The sequence below is a fragment of the Bombyx mori genome, chromosome 8, assembly GCF_030269925.1.
Source record: "Bombyx mori chromosome 8, ASM3026992v2".
NCBI lineage: Eukaryota > Metazoa > Arthropoda > Insecta > Lepidoptera > Bombycidae > Bombyx > Bombyx mori.
Window position 1 is genome coordinate 7,038,399 of NC_085114.1, and position 24,899 is coordinate 7,063,297.

Below are 24,899 nucleotides of genomic sequence, written 5' to 3' on the forward strand. Positions count from 1 at the left end.
ATCTTTCCACTTGTTACTATGGCGCCATCTTAATTTGCTGCCCTTCAGTGGACACTTTTTAATATACTGAGATGGTTCTCCTTGCCTCTACCCTCCATAATTCAACAACATAATACCTCATTTTATCCAAAAAAAAAATATCCAAAAAATAAAAAATAAATGTTTGGGGTGGACAACCCTTATCACTTAGGTGTATGAAAAATAGATAGTAGATGATTCTCAGACCTACTGAGCATACTATTGATACACAAATAAAACCAAAAAACATGGCTGGCAAGCTACGATTGATACACAAATAAAACCAACAAAACATGGCTGAAAAATGTATAGTGAGTAAGACAGGAGACCGGCTTCGTCCTCATCCCTACTACGTGATGTTTGCTGGATGAGTGTTGAACAAAACACAAAGTTGTGAACAATTTTTTTTGTAAAGATGATTACATTATTTGTTTACACCTTGGCCTATCATGGCCTTGGTCTTCGACACATTTTATCAAGGTACCGACATGTTATGGCTGCAGGTTTATTCCAGATTCGTCTAATAATCCGCTGCATTTTGTAACAAGTATGAACGCTGAAGAAATAAAAATATTATTACGTTGTCCATTTTTCTGCCAAAGATGTGATTATGCTTTATACCACGGGCTCCCAAACTTATTTCGTCTATTGCCCACTTTGAGAATAAATTATTTTTTAGCGCCCCCATTTTATCACCTACTTATAGACCACTATAGCGAGAGCTCAGTCGGTATCTAAGAGTCCTCCTAGATAAAATTACAAATCGCCTCCCAAGCTTCTACACAGTGCCCCCAAAATTTAAAAAAAAAAATAACTACAAAACTTCTTTACTGTGATTTTAAAACAAAGTTGTGGGCAAATGGTAGGTAACGTAACATTTTGCTGTAAATGTTAACATTATTTTTATAGACACGTAAAATGATGATTATGTCACCCTATTGAAATGCATAAAAGTTGACGAAATTGATTTGGTGTTTTAATTGACGTAATTGATAGACGGTAACAAAATAAGAATATTTCTGCGCCTTTGGTATATTTCTACACATTCCTCAACTTTATTACAAATTAAACCTCACAATAAACCTCATATTCAAAATCTTTAGACTCCAATCTACAAATGAAAACAAAAAAAATAGTTTAACATTTTTATTTTAGTACATTATCCTATTGATGATGCAATTAGTTTGAGAAATGCTTGAGAAATGTTTAAGAAATTATTTTGAGAAATGATACATCAAACTTAATTGAAAATAGATCTAGGGTCAAATGAATCTAGAAAAGTCGGTCAATATTGACGGCTAAATTATCATGTCGGTGTTGCTGGTCGCCTTTGTGTGAACTTGAAGTGCGTTCTGTCGTGACAATTTTTTCTGATCTATTTCATTGGTTGAAATATACGGTTTTATCTTGCTATTGGTGTTTAAGAGATACCATTTGCAAAGAAAACGTGCGTTGTCGGCTAATCACTAGATGGCGTAGCGTATGTGTCGGTGAAAGGGTTTTTTTGGTCATTGAATTTTCAATTCTTGGTGTGATTTGTAGCATTTCGCGTTGCATGTGAAGATTATTTTTGTGAAATTGTTTTGGTAGGTAGGTAATGTTGTGACATTTCATTAAATAAAAAGTAAAAGGTTACAAAAATATTGTAATAAGTGTGTACGCGATTAAAATATTTATTTTTTCATTGGTTAAATTTTGTGTAAATCGAAACATAATCATCTACCCAAAACGATAAGTGGTGAAGAAATGAAAACTAGATAAATCAAATACAATAATTTGTCCAATACAAAAGTGTCTGTCTGTGTTTTTAGAACTAGTGAAGAATAGTAAAAATGAACTATGTGACAATATTAAACTAGACATTCAATGTTCTGTTAAAACTTGAAAGCGTGGCTTTTAATCTATTATGAATGAGTTGGCGGGAATTACTATTTACCGGCAAGCAAGGTTATGATGTAAGGAAAAGCTACTAAAAGATAAGATGAAATAAGTTTTGATTTGCAGATTTTAAAAAATGACATCTATGGAAGAGAGTGAAACTCCTGAAGAGGTGATACCTGGAAATCCAGATGAACTTGCCAAAAATCCTACTGCACTTAAAGGTGAGATAAATACAGATTATGAAGTTTATGTTCATTTCAAACACAAAACTAATTTAAATAATGCTAAAACTTTTGTAGATGCTCATGAACAAATGGCAGCACTAGATATTCTGGTCTGTGGGCAGTGTCACTCTGCATTCCATTTTGTAGAAGAGTTTAAAGAACATAAAGAAGGTACCAATTGTTCAGGAAAGTCCCCAGTAAGGGATAGTGTGAGTATACAACTGTATTTTAAATTTTTCAATTGAAAACCTAACACTACTACAATACACTGCTTAATATTGTAACTAAAATGTTGTAAGTATTATTGACATAACTACAGATACAAAAGATCATCTTACTTAATCCCCACTAAAAAGTAAAAATAAACACATATCTTAAAACTGTATTAGCTATTACACCTCTATGAAGTCTGATGAGAAATCCATTTACCTAGTGCACATGGTAAAGTGTTTATCTACCTTACTACTTAGGTCTGTTATTGAGAGACATCTGTCTCAGATTGGATGGTTTATTAGAGTATCTTTCTTGTAAAAAAAATCCAACCTAAATAGAGGTGAGTTGAAGAGGAGTTAAGTTGCAGACAATGGCCTATTTATCATTATCATAAATATTTTCTATAAAATATGTATGTACAAAACATTTTCTACAAAATATGTATGATAAGTAATTGAAAACAATATTCCTTGCTAAACCTAATTGTTTAAATTATATCATTAGTCAATAAACTAAACTTCCACAGAATGAAAGTAAGGCACAGGTGTGGGCATTCCTGTTATGGAAATGTTCTTCTGCTCGAGAAGGCTCCGCTGTTAGCACAGACAACAGCTGGAAGCTGTATCAGCAGTGGTGCCGGATGCCAGAAGCACAACGTAATGCCTGGATCACAGCTGGACAGAATGTACAGTCACTATCTAAATATGCACATGCTAAAGTCGTAAGTCTGCTTTTTAATGTTCTGGTTTTTTTGTTGGTTAAGGCAGACAACCGAACGAATGGAAAGTGTTTACTGTCACTGTGATAAGATTTTTAGTTAGTTTACTTTAACATTAATTTAATATTGCCTTTGTTATATTATTTACATTTCAAAGTTTTCATCTTGTTTGACACACTATGTTGTTAACTTCTAAATTTGTCTAATAAAAACTTACTGAATAAGTAATCAGCAACATAAAAGTGAATTATTAAATCAAAGACATAATTCACATAAACATTGAATTTTGTTGGAAAGAAATTAACAAATTATGACATCAACATTCACTGTTCTACTTTCAATAAGTTTAAACACATTCATGTCACCTTGTCAGCCAATAATAAATATTATTTGGGATTAAATGTTTCTTGATACTAAATAAAATTATTATTTTTTTAAATATAGTAGGAAAATGTTCAATAATTAAGTAACTTTCCACATCATTTCGTTTTAAATGCAATTATTGAACACAACATAATATCACAACAATGTCTGAACACAAAATTCAGATAAAACAATAAAAATAAATGAAGTTGCTTGGAAATACATTAATATCTTAAAGATAAAAATAAATTTCAATAATCTGCATATATTTTTCACAGATGGAGTTGAAAGTAGAGGACCAACAGGTACCTGTAACACCTGGCCATGAAATAAAGAAACGAGGTAGACCAAAAAAAATACTCAAGCAGGTAAGTACACACTTCAATCTGATATAAAGATTACTATAAACACACACTAGTATATAATGTAAACTCTTGATAAGAAATATATACTTCGAAGTGATTTGACTTTTTCAGTTTATATCATTAACTATACATTGATGTAATACATAATTCTTTGAAAAAACCAAATGCCCTGATTGTGTGCAACAATTAACTTAAAATGACTCAAATTTTCAGGATGACCTGGAAGCTGTACCATCCGGAGAAGAAAGTGAAGAAACCAAAAGTCATTTAACACCGAAGATTACTCACAAAACGCCTCTGGCAACAAATATAAAGTCAAAGGTATAATTGATATCCACAAAAAATTTTGATTGTTGGCATTCCTTATATTATTATTAATTATTTTTTTCACAGTTACAACAATTGTTCTTATAATAGAAATTTAAAATACTGATAATATATTTTTATTATTTTATATCAATAGATTGTGCATTGAGGGGTCGCATTTCTTTATTTATATGTATTTTATTTATTTATCACATTTATTTATTTATATGTATTTTATTAGATCATTGCTGTCTATGCCAAATTTTGGTATTGATTTTTTACTGGTTAAACCAGGCTGGAGTTTGGTCTGATTGCTACCATACTTCGTTGGATCGCCTGCTAGGCCAATCTAAAAATTTTCTGACAAGTTCATCAAAATTGGTCTGCTTATGGGGACTCATACACATAGACATAATTTAAGTAATACAGTCAAACAGTTATATGTCAGTAAAAATCTTATAAAACTGACGTAACGTCAGTAACAGTACACTGTGATGCTTAGGTGGATGTTTTATAGAAAACTATATTAGTATATACATATTCTATTTTAATGAAACGCAAAGCTTTTTGCTAACGTCGATTTTACTATTAGCATATTAAGAATTTTAAGAAACTTCAATTCATTAGGAATAAACACCAATGAACTAATAACGATACATCGCGTATCCTTATCGGACACGCATTATGTTTCCTATAGTTTGATTGATGATCATTAACTCTATTATTTGTAACGAAGTGTAAGATGCATGAATTTTGGTTTGTAGGATCTAAACGACTCCGTGCGTAACGCCCAAGAGCGTGTGCCTCCCGAGGAGCGCATCGCGCGGCGCACGGAGCGGCAGGGCGACCCAGCCGAGGCGGGAGAGTACGTTGTCGAGAAAATACTCGCCAAACGGTTCAACCCTCGTCGCAAGCAATATGAATACCTGCTCAAGTGGGAGGGATATCCTCAGTAAGAATTATATGGCACTTCATTTGATCAATTTAATTCTCGTCCTGCATGAGGTCTACATGTGACCAGAGTCCACGTTATTCTTCTTGCCTTCATCCCCACAAATATCATGGGTCAGTACCCGTGTTATGGATGCCTTTGTTGTAATCTTCAATCAATTATTCGCCTCATGTGTATGTGTATGTTATTTGTACTTGGCATGTAATTCAGAATAAAAATTATGAGAAAGTATAAGATTAAAAGCATTAAAAGGAAATTATTACAAAAGGCAGAAGATTGAAAAGTTGATAAATGAAAGATAGTAATACCTAGACAAACTACAATGTTATATGAAATCCTGTCATGTCCTTATTGAAATTGATCATTATTTATAAAAATATTTATATTCTTAGTGACCAAAATACATGGGAGCCGGTAGAGAATATGGAGACCTGTAAACATTTGCTAGAAGCATTTGAGAAGCAGTTAGCTCGTCAAAAAGAGCTCAAGGCATTACGTGCACAACAACAACAGCATCCCGTACAAGTAAGCTCTTGAATTTGAAAAAGGATATACATATTAATATGTATGGCTTACCAGGGTAACTTAAGCTTTCCGTTTAACATTAGCCCACTTACTCACTTTTTACATATTAATTTTTTTATTTCCAAACGGGATACATTTTACCATAGACTGAAATTTTTGATTAAGAGGTTTATTATTGAACGAAGAAAGCGCGCCAAAATTTGATACTTGTCAGCAAAACTTTTCTTTCTCGAGGTTGATTGTGAAGTGGTAGGGAGGTGATAAATGAAACATCGCTGCAAAGTTGTTTATATTCACACCAAAAAGTTTCATAGAAAGGTAAGTTTGTACTTTTTATAATAACTAAAGGTTACAGATGTACTTTCATAAAAAATCAATATGATCTATATTGTTGTTTACGTGTTTGTCTTGATTTTAATTCGTTTGGTGAAAATTTGTGCTAATATGGGTTAATTTAACCCGGGCCAGAGATACCCAAATTAAACTAATTTTTAATTAGGGTTGACCTTTTTTGTTTCAGTCGGTGATAATGGCCAGAAAAAGATATTGTTCAGCGCCTGGTACCCGAAAATACGGTAAGAAGACTCGTTATACAGAAGCGACACTGAAAAAGGCCCTAGATGACATAAAATGCTGTAAAATGTCAAAAACAGTCACTTCTGAGACTTACAATATTCCGAGAAGCACATTAAAATATAAATTAAAAAATCAACACAGCAAACCTGTTGGTAAGCCCCTCGCACTGTTAGCAGAAGAGGAGGAAAGTATATCCAACAATGAAGTAGGAAACCTATGGAAATGAAACATCAACCAAAATTTCGTGCCAGTGTGACGTCATCTGGCCACAAAACATGGCGGCTTTAGTGCTGTACAAAAGATTTCAATGTTATCAGGTTTTATCGATAAACGTTCTTGGCTCATTTTATTTTAAGTATTGTTGAGTATTATTTATTTGTAGAATTTATACTTTAATGGGAAGTAAGTAGGTATATTGTTATGTGCAAATATGATATGATTTAGATGGGTGAAATCTAAGACAAGTTCGTCCTTCGAATTTGCCAAGTAAACGATATGACGATTTTTAAAAGTTGCTACACTGATTTTATAAAGTTGTCGTTTGTCGCAAAACATAAAGATATGGCGTAGTTCAAAGCCATCAGCCCATTTCTAGCATGCTAAATGTTATCGTATTTTAAGTACATGTTTTTCTTAGACTATTACAATCTATTTTAATTGTTTTGCTGACTCTAAAGTCCGTAACATATTACCGCAGCGTGCCCCAAGGAAGGTGCACCGCACCATTTGAATCACTTTCGCTTGAGAGTGATTCAAATTTTAAACTTATCAAGGGACCGCGTGAAAAAAAAAACACCTACAGAACATTTATTCGTTAATAAAATTACAAACGTCATTCCTTGTGACTTCCTCTCTAAATTAACTCAATTATTAAATATTTAACGAGTTGACAATAGTGTTTTACTCACTGCGGAATAAAACTATTTTATTTAAATAGTTCCGAAGAGATTTTGTCGGTAGCCTTTTTCCTGAAATATCTAAACAGAATGTCTAAATATGTTTTGATGACATATTTGAAAGAGGTATTTATGATTAGTGTCATGATCAATAGATTCCGACCGAAAAATGGTTTCCGATTTTTCGGATGAGGGCTCCATAATGAATTTAAATATATATAGATAATAGTTTTGGGGCATCGACTTTCTTGAGATCCTATAAAATATGTTTTATTTATTATTTTTGTATGTTTTAAACATGATAAAATAAGAAATTTTATATAAGCAATCATATTAAATCGATATCAAAGTCAATAAATAATGTACAACCCAAAACAGACGGCCGAACTGACGTGACAATGACATTTGGCGCGCTAAACATGGCGGATTTTCGGCCTCATTAGACGGAGACGGAGACATTTACGTATATTCATGTTTCATTTTATGTACGCACTGAAATACTGTTATATTGTTTTCCTGCGAGTTAAAGTGCTGAGTAAGAACGAGATAGATATATGTTTATGTGTGTGCCTTCAAAATGGGTGCTATTTATATAAGCAATTGTACGTATAGAACAATATGTCGTGTCCCTACTATATAGGTCTATGATATCCAATCACATAATTGCCTTATCTGACAATGGCGTACCAATAAGTATGCAAGATGTGAGGGTTGTTGTTAAAAATTATCTTGATGACAACAACAAACATGTCAAAATTTTTAAAAACAATTTGCCTGGTTGGGAATGGGGTAAACTGTTCCTAGAGCGCCATAAGTATATTAAGCAAAAGGCTGCTCATTCCATTAGCCAAAAGCGTGCCAAAGTTAGTAAAGAAATAAGTGAGCAATATTTTGATAATTTAAGTGCTGAGTTTCAAGATGTTCCACCTGGGAACATCTATAATTTTGATGAAACAGGTTTTCACGACATTCCAAAGACGGAGAAGTTTCTTTTCAAACGAGAGTGCAGGAACCCAGAAATAATTCGGAATTCTACTAAATCCTGTTTTACTGTAATGTTTTGCGCAAATGCTGAAGGTGAATTTGTACCATTGTATGTTATATACAAAGCAAAGCAAAAATGGTCAGACTGGATTAAAGATGCCCCATCTGGCCAAAGCATATCTGTGATGCAGAAGAACTACACAGGATGAAATTGGCCTGCTAAGCCCGAAATCTTGACATGCCATCAAAGATGCATAGCTAGCTACGTAAACAATGATAAAATTACTAAAACAGGTGATTCTTACCAAATCAAAGACCAATTTCTCTATATGGAATGGGGTGATTAACCACTGTTATTATTTTAATTCTACCAAAGGATTATAACTTTGTTGATTGACTGATATGTAGTAATGAATAGAAGATAAATAAGTTCCTATAAATAAAGGTCCTTTTCAAACACACATATATGGAATTTTACTGACAGCCCTAAATTTAAAGATAATTTTTTTGGTAAACAGCTGTCATAAGATGGCGCCCTAATTTATTTATTTATAACAGAAGATCCAATGCTATCTTAAGGCTTTAAATGTTGTAACGCGGCGCCATCAAAGCGGGCTCTCGGCCCGCTGAACGAGGGAACCGGTGGTCGTGTCGCTGGCGGCCACCGGTCCGGCGTCCGTGGGACGGTGGGATGGATGGATGTAATGTGCTCTGCGTCAACCCTGTCCCGCCGTTTCAATAGCCCCGACTGGGCTCCGGCCCGGTCCGAGGTAGGGCGCCGGTTGTGAGCGGCAGGAGTTTTTAGTGAGGTTCAACTCCCACATACCCCACCTGCCGCGCGGGTGGGGATCCGCCGATTTTCTCCTGTGGAAAAAAAAAGGCTTTAAATGTAAAAATACATCAAAATTGTATTGCCAGTTCTTATACTGGCAAAATTACCCCGTTCTTAATATAATATTGGCCCACAAATTTTTTGTAAATTTTGTGAGATTTGCACTCTATGCTCATGCAAAATCATTTAAATTTCAATTGTAAAAACGTTTAAAACCCACGGAAAATCCATATTTTTTATTAATATCCAGTAAAATTCAGACAATACACGGAAAATTGTTCGCATGGCGAGACAAAGTTACCCCGATAGACGTTATGTGGTTCAAACAGTGAAACATAACATTCTAATCTATGATAAATGAATAGGCTAAAATCGAAAATGTTTGCTTTCAAATGTCAAATTGTAGCACACATGTACTGCTGCAACTACATGAGTACTGCTAATTCTTTTATAAATTGCAAATTTATAAAAAAATCTTTATATAAAAATATGGTTTTCGGTGACAAACTAGGTGAAACAGACAAACACACCTTTGCCACAGGTTGTGAAGCAGGTTATAAAGAAAACAGAGAGTCCAGTCACACCTTCAGGGTAAGTTTATTGTTGTAAAGAGTCAGAATTTCAACTTTCATATCGAAATAAATTGAGAATTTTTGAAAACTCATGCTTTGTGACATCCCTAGTTTGTGAATATTAATTAAAGTGTATCAAATGTTATCATGTTCAATACCTTGATATTTGATAATTTATACAGTTCAAATTTTCAACTTAATATAATATAAAATCAAGCTTATTAAAACAAGCCATGTTGTAAGCTGGCATGAGCTGCCCTTTTCTGTGGCTATTTTTGCAAAAAAACAATTCCATTTCAAACAACAATTGAATTCATTATCTACCTCATGCCTTGAGGTAGATAATGAATTTTCCTCTTCTTTCTTCCAATTAATGGCATCAATAAGTTTCAGTAATGGCCTAACATAGTTCTAGTCATAGTTGACTAGTTTATATCATAATTGATACATAACGACGCTTGAAAGGCAAACGTGACTAAGCGAGAATGCGTGAACTTTACAGTAGACTAATTAAATTTGAAATACCTGAAAAAAATTCTATTTTAACGAATCTAGCTGTAGGATTGAAATGATTTTATAGACCTAGAAATATATTTTCTTTGCTCATCGAATATGGTTATTGCCTATCATTTATGTATAAAGCAGTTATTGTCGCTTAGTCACATTTGCCTTTCAAGCGTCGATAGTTAAAAAGTATATAAAAGCATTAATTATTGTAAAACTATAGAAATGTAATTTACCATAAAGGCGCTTACAACGTACGAGCAAAGTTCGTGCACTAGATCAAGTGAAGGCGTGGTGCGGTGTAGAGGATGGCGAACCGATGTCCAAGAAAGTCAAGAGGGAGATGTCCAGTGAAGACGAAGACTTCTCGGATCTTGAATCAAAACGTATGTAGCATTGAGGCTTCGCTCTGAATCCTGGTGGTTTACTGGTTATAGAGCGTATTGTAAGCCCGCTTGGGTAGTTGCCACCATCCTGCTTATTTCTGCTGCGAAGCCGTAATGCGTTCCAGTTTGAAAGATGGAGCAGTCGTTGTACTGTAAAAGCTGACACTTAGAATAGAACTTATTTATCAAGATCTTATGAAACAAAATTGAATTCTGATTCTTACAAAAAAAATACATCAGACAGCGTTATTCTCGGACTCTCTATAACAAATATAAGCGAATATAAATCTACAAGATGCTATAATAATATACAGTAACAGCAAAAATATCCGACTGCGATATTATTGGAGAAAGTGAGAGCGCTCGGTGAAAGATAATAATAGCCCCTATTAAAATTTTGAAAAGTACTCTGTTTATCCTTGCCAAGGTGGAGCTTTGATTGTATTTTTTTTTTTGTTTTGTAAAATTTAAACATGTAATTAATTGTAGATGAGAAGAAGATAGTGAATGGACAATCTTCACCAAAGTCAACGTTAGACCCTGAGCTGGTAAAATCGCTCGGTCTGGGCGGGAAGGGTATGCCGAACATAAAGGGGGTTATTAAAGTTGACCCTAAACATATGCCTAATCTTTCTACAGGTTAGTAATAAAATACAAAACTGCGTATCGAGTTGCAAGCGCGGTGTTGCCATGTTGATATGCTCTTCTTCCCCCGAGAACGATCAGAGCCGCTTATAGTATGCGTGCGCGGTTATCGGAGCTCAAACACATCACGAACAAAATACCTTCATATATACACACACTGTGTATATACCGTAACAACTGCGTGTGTAGACATTCATGTTACAGTTTTATATAAAACAGTATATACACTAACAGGGGTGAGCAACCTGTTTAATCAATGGGCCTATTTAAATTTTAATTTTTTTGACGGGTCGCACATAATTTACGTCACTTTACTTATAATAAATATTAGAATAAAAATTATAAAACTAAAAAACAAGTAAAGATTTCATATATTATGTACTTAATGCAAGATAAAAACAAACAAGGAAAGAACAAAAGCGAATTGTTTTTTTTTATTGCCTTTGTAGGCAGACGAGCATACGGCCCACCTGAAGGTGAGTGGTTACCGTCGCCCATGGACCTCAGCAATGCCAGGGGCAGAGCCAAGCTGCTGCCTACCGCGATGGGAGAAAGTCAATAAAATAAATTCAATTTTAGAAATGTTTGGCGGGCCGCGTGTTGGCCATCTTTGTACTATAATAAAATAACTTATTTCATTTTAGGAGTGTACATAATGTCCAAAAGCTCAGGGATAATGAAGATTGATTCTCCAGGGAAATTAGGACCGGGTCTTAATATTGACCAGGATGCTATTAGAAAACAGATAATGGCTGCAAAACAGGTGGTTATTGACTTATTATTAAAGACAAATTTTAAACGTTTTTGAAACTACCAGAAAGCACGGATTTTAGCAACTCACAAATAAAATATTCCATAAATGGAAGTCATTGATACCAAATTTTGTTGAAACTTTGGTATTATACTGATGACACATCTTTATCATTTTTATTTAATTTGAATGATGATGATTAATGAAACCGTTAAAGTGAATAATCATTTCGTCAAACCATGATTAAGGTTGTATTCACTGGTACAACAAATACATATTATACTATATTTATACTGGTATACATATATTTTTTACTGGTGGTAGGTAGGACCTCTTGTGAGTCCGCACGGGTAGGTACCACCACCCTACCTATTTCTGCAAATGAGTATGTTCTGTCTTTTTTAAATGTCAACGGACAACCGCGGTTTTCTCGCAGTTTGTAAAGTATTCGAAACGTCGGAAATAATATAAGGATAATAAAAAATGCGAGATTAAACTGTAGTAGTAGTAGCTTTAATTATGTCTATGACTCGCGAAACCCGAAGGATTTAAATACCTAATGTTAGTAATACTTTTTTTTTAACGGTTTTTTTCCTCAACCTGAGAGAATTTGCTAACACTAGCCCTAGCAAGAGCAGTGCTTCGGAGAATCTATCACCGGATCGGAATCGCGACCCTCTGAGAAAATCTGGCGAGAAACTCAGTAGGCTAAACAGTTTTTTTGAAACCCAATACTTTTTATAACTTACAGAAAGTGGAGGAAACCAAAAAAATTTCATCATCACCCCGTCCACCAATACCGTCACAGGTAATATTATTTGGAATATATAGAATAGCTTTTATTTTAATATTCAAACTTTGGGGAACATCATACATTTTATTTTCTGCTATTTCATTAAATTCGTACGTACAGACACAATAAAACAAAAATTAGAATAATGCATATATTATAGACATTGTGGAATGGAAAATGATACAATAAAAAATAAAAAGCATATAATATATATACATAGGATATTGTTAAGTGCGAAATTTTCATAGTATACTGAATAGTTGCTGTAGAAAAAACTCGGAATAAATCTTCAAACCCGAAATAAACAGAAAACATTATTCATTTATATAGTTAAAAAGTAAAAGTAACTTCTCACTTATACACACTTTTGACAACTATTATAATCGAACTTATATTTCTGGTAATTTCTTTATTATAGATTATATAATATGTAAAATTTATTTTCTAGATAAAGAAAACATTTACCTCGGGAGGTCAGCAAGTTACAGAAAAAACAATAATAACACCATCAGGACAAAAGATCATTCAGCGCACAATACAGCGACCAGCTGGAATTAGTTCTGATAAGTCACCTGTAACTATCCTCAATAAGAAACTTGCTCAAGTAAGTCTGAAATTGGTAAAGGGGGCACAGAAAACTTCTATCATTTTGTTGAGACTGAATTTAAAGTCCAATATTTACTAATTAATACTGGTTTAAATAATGATAAGTAGAATCAAAGTTAATGATTTTGACGTCCTGTGAAATTATTTGGTATTGCAAACAAAATATAAGAGTGGAAGAAAAATTAGTATCATTACGGCAACCAATACACAAAATGTTTGGTTCTGCCCACGGCATTGTTGACGTGAATCAGCGACGTTAAGCATTCTTCAATGCAAAGGCTGTATGATTGCTTTGAGAGCAATATAAGAAGTCATTTATTTTATTACATAAATATTATGTCTTTCTTTTATTTTACTGTCTTGAATAATTCCTGAAATTGAAAATAAAAAATAGTCGCGTTTCAGGGGGATAGCTTGCTACGTCGTGGTGGAAGCAGTCGGGGGCGGGGCCGCGGTGGTTACTCTATATCCACAGCAGGTGGAAATATCGTTCGTATCAGAGACAAAGCACCTGTACCAGTATCATTTGATTTTGAACAGGTACATTTTAATATAAAATGTTAAAAATTGCTGTGATCCTTTTGGAATATCAGGAGCTTTAGTTATTTTTATCAAATAACAAATTTTCGGCATGCATGTAGTATGTTTCTGAATGAGATTATTTTGACGTTGTAGTCAGATGCGTCGTCGGACACATCGGACGGCATCGAGGACCCGTTCCCGCGCGACCTCGGGCCGCTGCCCCCGGACAGTCCGCCGCGGGAGCTGACGCTGTGTCCGCTGACCGGGCGCCGCCTCGCGCGCGCCGAGGGCGAGCCCACGCCGCCGCCCACTCCGCCCCCTGCGCCCCTCACTCCGCCGCCCACATCCGCGCCCGCCACGCTACTCATGAAGGTACCGCTACTGACACCACTTCTACCAAAATATTACTTACATCTCAGAACGATTACTATTGCCATTTTTTATTGTTTTTTTTTGTGATTACATTTTTACAGACACATATAGTCTTAACTTAAGCAAACGATTCGTTATGAAGTTTCATCATTTGAGAGAAATCGATAGCTCACTCAAAAGGAAAATTTTATGCATAAAAATATGGTTCAGAGTTCACGTCGTCACTCATGTCTACAATATAGCAAAAATATGTAAAACTCATCCCGAATTACATTATAAAAGAGGGGAAAAACAGTAAAAAATAAATTTAAGCGCATTTTAATAATTCCTTCATTGAGCATGAACTTAAAAAGAACATTGTTCACAACGCAACGCACAAAGACATATTGAGTTTAATGCATTACAAGATATTTTTTTTTAAATTTGTTAAAGACGATAATACTGCCTTGGTAAGAGATAACCAAAAATATTTGACAGGTTGAAATGTCCCCTGGAGGAACTACGGGGATGCTCGTACAAGGTGAGGGCGCTCAACCGTCTCTGCCAGTACTCACAGACGACGACGGCGTAAGTACAACAACTATATTATGCAATAAAAGTTTGAAGGGTAATAAAATTAAACACTCCATTCAAAATCATTCGAATCAACTATGGTCCTAAGCTCACGGACTCGTGCAAGAACTGGGTCTTGAGTTTTTTATCATGCATACCATAAGAAGGTGCTAATGAGTTTTGTAAATAAAAATAATAACATATTTTATGCAAAAATTATTTTATGATAATTTGTTATATTTTTTTTTATATTAACTAACTAATAATGCTGACAAACATGTTCTCATTTTACCAGACTGAAGTGAAAGTAGAAGCTAGTGCAGTGAAACAACTTTTAGAAGAAGGTGTTGGTGTCGATGAAAGTGAAGAAGTTGGGTTATTAGACGCGGGACACGCGCCTATCATGATTCGGGGAGAGGATGGTGTGCTGTACCAGGTAATTATACAAATAACAAAAAAATAAAGTTTCCGTACCTGAGCAATATAATGCTAGAGGGTTTTTTTGCTTAGACGGCTGAACGAGCACACGACTATTTGGTTTTAAGTGGGTACCACAGCCCATAGACATCAACAACGTAGATGCCGCCACCCACCTTGAAGCATGAATTCTGAGTCTCCTCAGTTTTTGAGTATAACGGCTGCCTCAGCCATCAAACTGAAACGAATTAGTACTTCACATACAGTGGTGGTACAGATACAGTGGTGACATCTACCCGTGTGGACTCACCCTGCTACAAGTAATTGCGAAAAGTTGTGATTTTTGCGGGTCTCATTTTTATTACACGAATTCCTTCAGCACGGAAGACATTCGTGAACATTTCTTAAGTACAAATTTCGTTAGAAAAACATGCCTGCGAAATTCAAACACCGGCACAGTCATATTCCTCGGTACGAATGCACCACGCGTCTTATACTTTAAGCTACGACAACTTTAAAATATTTTTATAGGTTTGATATTTAAAAGGAAATTAAAGAATTCTTTAAAGTTTTTACTACATTATTTCGTATCCTCATTGCTTACACGTGTCACTGATCAAATCAGGTGTAATGTGATTAGACATGCTGTCGTGACATTTACACTATAATTGAAATTAGCCGGTGTCATCGTATGAAATGAGGACAATTCTGAGAGAAACCTACACCACCGTGCTGGTCTGTCTGTAAATGCCCAAAGTGTAGCATATTTTTGCCAATGAGTATTGCTATGCCACTAGTGAAATAATGGAATCAAGATTTTGAAAATAAACATGACTGGCAACTCTTAAAATATTTAAAATGCTCACGTTTTGTCAAATGACAGGTGGCTGGTGAAAACGAGGCTGGGCAAACGTTATTGGTGGCTGCGGAAGGCGTCGAGGGTGCAGTGGAGGGAGCCGTCGAGGGTGAAGGTGACGTCATGTACGTTACTAGAGAAGATGGACAGGTATGTAATATTTGTACAATCGTATGACACATATCCAACATGAGTATCACTACATAGTATAGCACAAAGTCGATTTCTCTGTCCCTATATCCCTATGTATGCTTAAATCTGTAAAACTAAGCAACGGATTTTGATGCGGTTTTTTTTAATAGATAGAGTGATTGAAGAGGAAGGTTCATAATATGTATAATAACATCCATTAAATAGTGCAGAAATCAATAATAAATTACAGTTTCCGAAGCGAAGCGAGGGCGGGTCGCTAGTTTGACTATAAAAATAAGATACAGTTTAGATATAGTGGACATGTGCTGCACATGCATTACATGGGAATAAAAACAATTGCATGATTTTGTGCATTAATTCAAAATTGTATTAATTTGTATACTAATGTTTCGTACTATCCAAAATAAACTCAAGCAGTCTCCATTTCCACGTAATTCGGAGGACTTCCCTGCAGCATACTGAATGATGGTTCGGTTGCCCTTTATGCAGGATGTACTGGCGATCGACGGGTCCGGCCTGGCGCAGCTGGTGCCGAGCGACGGTCCGCTGCAGCAGGTCGCGGTGCAGGTCGAGGGCGAGCCCGGCGAGGACGCCACGCAAGTCGTCGCGCAGCTGCTGCAGACTGACCTACCCAGTCCCGGTATAAACACTACTCCACCACTCTAGTACATGTCGATGGTGATACTGTAATGCTAATTGCATTTTGATATACGGTTGTAATTCATTGATTAGCATTGAAAATTAAGCTTGATTGTCAAAGTTAAATACGATCTTATAATCAAATAGAACTTCCTATTCAATGCTATTATGATTACAATACCACCAAGACATAATTATGTTCCTTGAAACGAGGTTTTAAGTTTTTAAGTTAAGCAGCGACATGATTCCGTCCCGAGCATTCAAGATGTCCGCTCGTGAAATGCTTTACGGTCGTAATTCTTCAAAATTGTAACGATTATATGAGATGTTTTTTGCATAGGTGGAACGCGGCGAGTCGTCTTATTGTTGCCCGACGGTACGCTCACAGTTACAGAGCTCGACAAGGAACAGTACGAATCTATTACAGAAGCAGGCAAAGCACAAGAATAACATTATGTAGCCTTTGACAATGATATTCCATATATCAAAAGTGATGTCTTCACTGTGGACCGAACATTATTGAATTGTTTCAATTAAACAAAAGTGACTGATACATCTCTGATTTAGAGTAAGTGGAAAAGGATGATACTATTTTTTTTAATTGCCTTGAAATGGTTCATAGTAAATGTTTGATTTTACTCAATCTAGGCACATCTTGTCATATTCAATATAGAAGTTGAGTATTTAATTGATAGCAATTAGCTTAAACATAAATAAGAGTGGTATTGTAGGATGATATTTGGTTGTTTGCATTGCAGTTTGTAACTCAAAATTTTATTTGTGAGTTGCATACTGGGATGGTTATCATTAGAATTTGTTGACAGTGCAGGTACATTAAATTGCAAATGAAGTGTTTTCAGGAAAATGACATCTAAATCTAGTAACAAGTTGTATAAGATTTTTGAAGATTCTAGTAAAAGTTTATGAAAATAAATTAGATATCATTTGATTAAATGATGAAGCCTCCAAAAATTACATTTGCCTCAAAGAAAATATGCGTCTTGCCTATCAGTCGGTAAAAAACTATCTGGCTTATTAAGAAGACATTTGTGTGAATGTGATTAAAATTCCGACCTCATGGCACAAGCTGGTGGCATTCAAAAGATATCTACATGCCCTTTTAACACCAGATGTGTCAATAGTTTGTCCATTGATCAATCCTATCTATCAAAAGGAGTCTGTCTATCAAAAGGAGCTCTACGCCATAACAAGTTCTAAACTGCCTCGAGTAGTGATTCTAGATTCCGTTATTTCGCAATAATGAGCATAACTTAAAACATAATTTCAGTACTATTTGTCCATAAGCAACAACAATTTGACACGATGATGTGATGGTTTGAAATAGAGAATGAAGTCAATATTAATATTAATAACTCATTCGATATTGTTAAGCTGCAGTGAATGTCTGTAGCATAATAATTATGTTGCTTAATGTAGATTAATGAAACTGAGGAAGACTGTGTCTAGCTGGTATTTTTAAATTGAAAAGAGGAACAAAATGAAAAACATGGTTTTATATAATATGTTGTTTGCCTTCGTTAAATATAAACAAAAAATGTTTATCTATTTTGAATTTAATTTAAAAAAAGGCTTAATAGTATCCATACTACCAGTTCGCATAAAGTTTTCTTGGTATCAAATCTTTGGAAAAAAAAATCTTTGGTAAATCATCGAATTCATTAGGGTTTCTATGATGACGTTAATATTGATGGGGCTGTAAACTTGCAAACTATCCATTCATATCAACAAAAAATACATTGTAAATAATCATATTCATCATTAGAGATTAGGCTAGTGTAATTGAGTCGTCTATTATCAAAGCCGGCAATCTGACTTTTGGACAATGATTGGTAAATCAGAAAAACGAATTATTGACTTTGTATTCCATTGGCAGTCACAAAACTCTTCGGAACGACATCTTAGATAAATAACACGTTAACTATTAACCTTTATTTAATGCAGGTTTTGAACCGTATTCTTTGAAGGAGACGATTATATTCAAATAAATCTGTATTGACATATCAATAAAAAATTTTTGTCCAAATGCACAGATTGCCACCTTTGATAATAGACGACTCAATTGTAAGTTAGTTTTAAGGAGCTTGTGCAAGTTAAGAAAAATGCATACTTTGTAAAAAAATCCAGTAAAATCTATTCAAATAAATATTAATAATATATGGAAGCTGCAGGCTTCCTAAAGATTTACAAATATAAATTATTTAAGCATTAACCAAAATGTAATTACAGGGGAACCTTTTGCACTATCACAAAAATAAAATGACTTGCATAAGCTTTTATTATTAGTTTATTTTTGTAATTACATATATCATAATATTATTTTGTATGATAATTAAAATAAAATATATATGAAACAAAACTTTATTTTAATACAACTGTTTTTATATGACTTCAGCAAACCATAAAAATTTCGTGCATTTCTAGCTTTAGGTGGAAATTTCAAAACTTTGAATAGGTAAATTAGCTTTCTATATTTTTTTGGAATAAAAATCGCGTGATGTCAATTTACTAGTGCTTCTCAAAGGTCTCGTTGTGTAGTAAGATTTCGATCTAAAATAATTCCATTTCCAATTCGGAGTATATTTATTGTCTTCGAGCCGACGTGTTCCGTATTTCCTGTACCACGGATCGTCTTCTCTCTGGCTGTATATGTCGCAGAAAGGTCTGATCAGCAATATGTATAATAGCTCTACGAAGCTAAGGATACTTGCGCCAAGGAATAGACCTCCTGTTCCACCTGTGGACACTGATACATAATAAAAAAATTATACATATGTACATATATTTACAGTTAGAAGAACGATCTCATGGTCTACTTCGTGTAAAATGTTTACACTAGCCCATAGACAACATTAATGCAGTCACCAACTTTGGGACATGAATGAGGTCGAAATCTCAATTGTTATAACGGCTGCCTCACCCTTCAGACCGAAACGCATTACTGCTTCACGATAGAAATTGGTACTTAATCTAGGCGGACTCGCAAGACTTCATACCACCAGTAGTCAAGCAAAATGTCATATTACTATAGTTTAAGTTAAGGCGCAAAAAATTTTTGGTAATTTTTTGAATACATTTGTAAAACTAACCGACTAGGTCAAGTATTCCTCTTACGACATTCCTCCTGTACCGCTCGGATGGCAACATCGCTAGTTCTATTTCTACAGTGGCATAGTCTTCGGCAGTGGCGTCTTTTAAATCATTAATGACGGAAATCTCTGATTCTGTACAAGACGGTAAACAGTTGCAATACAGACCAGGCCTCGATGACCATGGTGCTTTCAGTACCTGCACACAAAATTTACGAATGTTAGGTTTGTGTTAGGTAGTATGGCCTACGGAAGAACATTCGTACTCTATTTTATTTCGTATTGCAAATGTATCCTGACGATTTTTTTAATGCCTAACCGCGAGTTGTAGGCTGACCCACCTGATGATGAGTGGTCCTCGTCACTACTGGACACAAAACAAGCAAAGCCAGGAACACAGAGTGTTTCAATGCACAGTTTTATTTACTTTCATTTAAATGGAGGGTGGCGTCATGCTATGCTTATGCTTTTGCCTTCGATGGAAATAAAATAGTGCAGAGTCGGTCTCCACCTAGTAGACTCACAGTTTTACAGAGATTTTTTTACTAAAATTAGACTTTTAGTTAGTTCCTTTTAACGCCGTTTATCTTTAATCTGTGTCTGCTTAATACATTCGTATTAGGTGCTCTTAATGGAAGTTTGGAAAATATCCCATTGATTATTTTCTTAATCTAAGATTTAACAGAGTCTTGACCTGTATTTACACATTAATTGTATTTATAAATAACTTTAATGACCAACCACAATAATAAATACTCACGGTTAATATGTTGACATAATTATTTAGGCATATAATTCCGCTAACATTGCATTTGAGATGTTCCGGTACATTCGGCATGAAATAATTAGAACAATTACAGAAACGCATTTGGGCGTCTTTTCGGCATTGCACGGTGCACGCTGTATAAGAATAGTGGCGATACACGTCCAAAAAATTTTCATCGTTGTATCGACATTTGCGCTTCTCCGGAGCGATAGAACGGGTCCCGGAATCATTTTCAATGTTTCTAAGAGCTATGTACCGTCTGAAAATATTAAAAAAATATCCCTATTACAGTGTGCTTAGTGTGAGTTTCTTAACGTTCTCGATAGCGTAAAAGTTAAGCCAATTTAGTATGCAGTTGGAACAGCGCCCCTAGCGGCAAACGTACGCAAACGATCCCATTCCATACAAATATGAGCTAACTTTTACGCTATCGAGAACGTTAAAAAACTCGCACTAAGCACACAGATATTGATGATTTTATTCATGACGTTAGTTCAAATGGAATTTACATACTCTCTTATAAATGTTGGTGCTACTTTCAGTACCATAAAATGAAATTAGAACCTGTGAAACATTTCTGGACCCACAGTCAATACATCTGATCCAATTGTTGTTAGAGCTGGTACGTCTTCTTCGTTTAGAACGTAAACATTAGCGGGTATTAGGACATTGAACCTCAGCACTCCAGGACCCGTAGTCCTGTTGCTTACCATTCGTAGAAATGGCGGATTCGATTCTCTGAAATTCCAATTGTTCAATGAATTCAATCGGGGTTTAGTTTTATGTTAGTTATCGAAATTGAAATTGATGCCTTAGAGACTCTAATTTTAGTTTCTAAAAGTCTAGGCTCACTGGCTTAACTTAATAGTTACAGCCTATTGCACTTTATGTAACAAAGTATAAGTAACAAAGGATAATTCTGACAGTTTTTTGTAAATTTTTGTAACATATTCGATTAGAGATGCTTGACATGTTGCTAAATTTTATTAGTGACTTCTATTACGTTATCGGGGTTCCATTTTTAATTTATTGTACCACATATCTTTTTAATACATATTTTCATATTTTACATTCGGAGTTTGAATAAATCCAGTTGGTTTACCGCGTGTTCGGCATCTTTGTAATACAGGAGAAACTCATAGTCTTCGGGCCATCGAATGTGGAAGGTTTGTTTACGAAATGTGAAGATAAAATATATTGTTTACTACAATAATTAATTTACTAATAACCCATTTATTTATACAAGTATTTAATTTATAGAAATACAAAGTAATTAGACAAAAGAAACATGAAAAAATAGGTAGTATATCCTACAATTACCTTCCTTGAATAGAGTTGATGGCGTAACACGTGCCTAGTTCAGTATCCAAAGGTCGGAAATAATCACAACACTCAAAAGCTTCGCCGTTCCAAGAACAATCTGATAAACTTTCTTTACAGGTACTTCTTACCTAGAAGATAAATAATTATTATAACAAAAACATAGGCAGTATATTGGTAGGTAGGTACTATTAGGTACACATCCTTGAATAAAATCCCCAAACTTTCTTTACCAAAACATTATTAAACCAATTTTCTGCGTTTCTCTTTCCATTAAAATGAAGGAGCAATTCAGATATCAAAATTATGGTCCCATTGGCGATTACCGTATTTACACGGAGACATGCATATTATCAAAAGATTTTCTTCGTCAAGAACTTAGGAATGGATTTGTGTCATTCATGTGAGAAATAAATAATTTTCAGCGAAGATTCGAAGTGAAAGACTTAAACATCACAATTAAATCTAATAACATAGGAAATGAGATGATGATTACAAAAAAAACATTTTATGATAATATGTTAACCTACCAAATTGGCATAATAAGTTAGATTAGATTCGACGCACTCCGGTAAAACTTCTCCATTTTCTACATTACAAAATTCCGAGGTGTAGTATGTGACGCCTTTGAAAAATGCCCATTCCTTTAGAACTTCCTCTATGTTAAAATCATGTTCTTGACCCCACAAACTGAAAATTTAAGAAGCATAGAAAGGCATAACTGGCACACATTTTTACATTTTTTTTACATTTTTTTCTTTCTTTAACATAAGGCTTTTGCTGTATTCATAATTAAACAAGGCTTAAAAAGAGTCCTCAACGGCTTGTCTGTACTCTGGGCATTACCGGTGTGTTGATCGTAATTACTTAGCAAATGGGAGGATCGCTGGGCCTTGAAAAAAAATCCCACGCACATATTCTCTAATTTATGCCAATTGTTCTTCTTTATTCACCTGTCAGATATTTCTTCAGCACGTTTTGAATTGTCGTTTTCGCATACAGCGACGGCAGGAAAATATGTATTCCAATCTTTGTAAGTTGTTTCCACCACAAATGAAATAGGATTGTTTAGATACGCGTCATACTGAGCCGCTATCAGTAATGACGAAGCATACCATGAGAGTGCTACGAATACCAACCAAAAGATCCTGTAAGGCAATTTGTTTCATTAAATTTACTCTATCTCTTCTATCTCGTGACAATTATGCGATATAATACTGAAACTTTCAGCTCCTTCAGTTGAAAATGCAATGTCATTCATTTTTATTGACCGTCGGGCACCGTTAAATTACTTAGTCATTTCTTAATGTTATTAGGCATTTTAAAATGTTAGGATTTAGTGATAATATTTAGGTGTTATTGAGGAATAAATGAAAAAGTTGTAAGCCTTGTGATGGATATTCTAAGGTAATTTATATTACAACCTTTTTTTATTTTTTATTGCTTAGATGGGTGCACGAGCTCACAGCCCACCTGGTGTTAAGTGGTTACTGGAGCCCATAGACATCCACAACGTAAATGCGCCACCCACCTTGAGATATAAGTTCTAAGGTCTCAAGTAAGTTACAACGGCTGCCCCACCCTTCAAACCGAAACGCATTATTGCTTCACGGCAGAAATAGGCAGGGTGGTGGTACCCACCCGCGCGGACTCACAAGAGGTCCTACCACCAGTAATGTACCACCACTTTGTTACGAAAATATATTTTTAGTAGGGAATATATTATAAAGTCAAATAAAATTTTGGCGAATTTAAATTTAATTACCGGACTTGAAACAATAAACGAATTATAATTTTATTTTGTGAATATTACAATAATTAATAGGTGCGTTTTTTCGGTAGATCGTTAAGGTCCGCGTATCTTAACGATCTACCGAAAAAACGTGGTGGGTAATAAATATTTATTTTTATTATACACGTGCGTTTTTACCTTTCTACCCAGTGTCGTTTAGTATCAGCTATAAACTTAAACCCGTGTATTGAAGTCGTATGAGGCAGACTTTTTATACCATTCCACCAAATATCAAAATATCTCTTGCGATATTCATTTGTATTCATGTTGGAAGTTTATTTTGTTTCTTCCAAATAAGTATTTGGATAAGTACAAAGTAGTGGCTTAATTTGATACCATAGAATTCTCACACTGTAATAATCTGAATGTGCTGTGAAGAATGTATATAACTGAGGTAGCTTGCTGGTATTGAAACGAAAATTACAAGCATCAATTCTTTATTTCGTGCACAAAAAACAACAATTATTTTTGAATTACAAGATTATAATCTATCTGGGATCGGAACAGGTGTTCCATTTGTTCAACATTATCCTTTAGATTAAATCAACAGATATTAGGTAGGATTTTGTGACAACCATAGTGGAACTTGATATATTATTAGTCGATAGCCTATTACAAGCAGATTTGTTTTTTTCTTGTTTGTTAATAATAGCGAAACCAGGTCACGCTCTGCCATGACTATAAGCTAATACAGAACAAACTTATAACTACTTGTGCTACTATCTTCTTTTCATTCTACTCCGACAAATAAATCTTCTCTGGAGCGCCAACAACAACTATACCATATTTAATTATAATCCGTTAAATTGTATGGTAATCTTCTTAAAGTGTTGTTCCAATATTTTCGCCATCAAACAGTGTACTGATACAACAATTAGAACAAAGATGCTTTTATATCATCATCATACTCGGTTACTCTTGGCAGAGCAGTCGTGGTCAAGTGCAATTCTTGTTTATTAAAGCCTGAACAGATGTTTTGAGGCTTGGCGCACGCACTTGCTAAGTGGGGCTTTTTATATCAACATGCCATATAGTGGTACTGTTACATATGCCCCTCAGTAATAACGTAATATAAATAATAATGCCGACTAAGGCATTCTTGAATGCATTGTCTCTATATAAAGACGATATATTGCTTAAGCGCGGCAGAACAGATTTGGCTTGAGTAGCGGAAACACACATCATTTGTACTACTTCTTTAATAAAATAAACTCCGTGCCAGTCGCCGTGTCCTTTTTTAAAAAGAGCTCCTGGACCCACCCCGTAACAGTGGTGTCAGAAGTGGGATAGTCA

At 34.8% G+C, this 24,899-nt stretch overlaps 2 protein-coding genes across 8 annotated transcripts; one reads left to right on the forward strand and one right to left on the reverse strand.

Moving 5' to 3' along the window:
* The first annotated feature begins 1,154 nt into the window (after window positions 1-1,154).
* LOC101744580 (uncharacterized) lies at window positions 1,155-18,998 on the forward strand. 7 transcript variants are annotated; one of them, XM_004932039.5, is made up of 21 exons: window positions 1,155-1,608; window positions 2,023-2,120; window positions 2,199-2,332; window positions 2,863-3,057; window positions 3,696-3,785; window positions 3,996-4,103; window positions 4,853-5,040; window positions 5,433-5,565; window positions 9,365-9,444; window positions 10,173-10,315; window positions 10,805-10,954; window positions 11,605-11,723; window positions 12,463-12,519; window positions 12,953-13,108; window positions 13,516-13,650; window positions 13,786-14,004; window positions 14,482-14,571; window positions 14,852-14,992; window positions 15,857-15,979; window positions 16,472-16,622; window positions 16,962-18,998. In XM_004932039.5, exons 2-21 carry the CDS (start codon window positions 2,033-2,035, stop codon window positions 17,069-17,071), a joined length of 2,610 nt encoding a protein of 869 aa, XP_004932096.2. In that variant the 5' UTR covers window positions 1,155-1,608; window positions 2,023-2,032; the 3' UTR covers window positions 17,072-18,998. The 7 variants fall into 7 exon arrangements, with proteins under 7 accessions (XP_004932096.2, XP_037868599.1, XP_037868598.1 ...); XM_038012671.2 differs by having other exon boundaries at window positions 1,355-1,608; window positions 2,863-3,021; XM_038012670.2 differs by having other exon boundaries at window positions 1,383-1,608; window positions 9,395-9,444.
* LOC101743332 (sodium channel protein Nach) lies at window positions 18,987-23,872 on the reverse strand. Its single transcript, XM_012695430.4, has 8 exons — window positions 23,745-23,872; window positions 22,768-22,962; window positions 22,345-22,504; window positions 21,815-21,945; window positions 21,059-21,232; window positions 20,489-20,753; window positions 19,729-19,927; window positions 18,987-19,385 (listed from the first exon to the last, which is right to left on the reverse strand). The coding sequence occupies exons 1-8, from the start codon at window positions 23,870-23,872 to the stop codon at window positions 19,108-19,110; spliced, it is 1,530 nt and encodes a 509-aa protein (XP_012550884.1). The 3' UTR covers window positions 18,987-19,107.
* Window positions 23,873-24,899: the final 1,027 nt, after the last annotated feature.

What these genes read in the sequence shown, in the direction of transcription:
- LOC101744580 (XM_004932039.5), top strand. Translation starts at nt 2,033, where the DNA reads ATGACATCTATGGAAGAGAGTGAAACTCCTGAAGAGGTGATACCTGGA. An exon ending in CAACAAATATAAAGTCAAAG is followed by an intron (nt 4,104 to 4,852) that starts GTATAATTGATA and finishes TTTGGTTTGTAG; the next exon opens with GATCTAAACGACTCCGTGCG. An exon ending in GACTGACCTACCCAGTCCCG is followed by an intron (nt 16,623 to 16,961) that starts GTATAAACACTA and finishes TTTTTTGCATAG; the next exon opens with GTGGAACGCGGCGAGTCGTC.
- LOC101743332 (XM_012695430.4), bottom strand. Translation starts at nt 23,872, where the DNA reads ATGAATACAAATGAATATCGCAAGAGATATTTTGATATTTGGTGGAAT. An exon ending in GGTCCAGAAATGTTTCACAG is followed by an intron (nt 20,754 to 21,058) that starts GTTCTAATTTCA and finishes TAATATTTTCAG; the next exon opens with ACGGTACATAGCTCTTAGAA. An exon ending in ATTATGTCAACATATTAACC is followed by an intron (nt 19,928 to 20,488) that starts GTGAGTATTTAT and finishes TTTTGTGTGCAG; the next exon opens with GTACTGAAAGCACCATGGTC.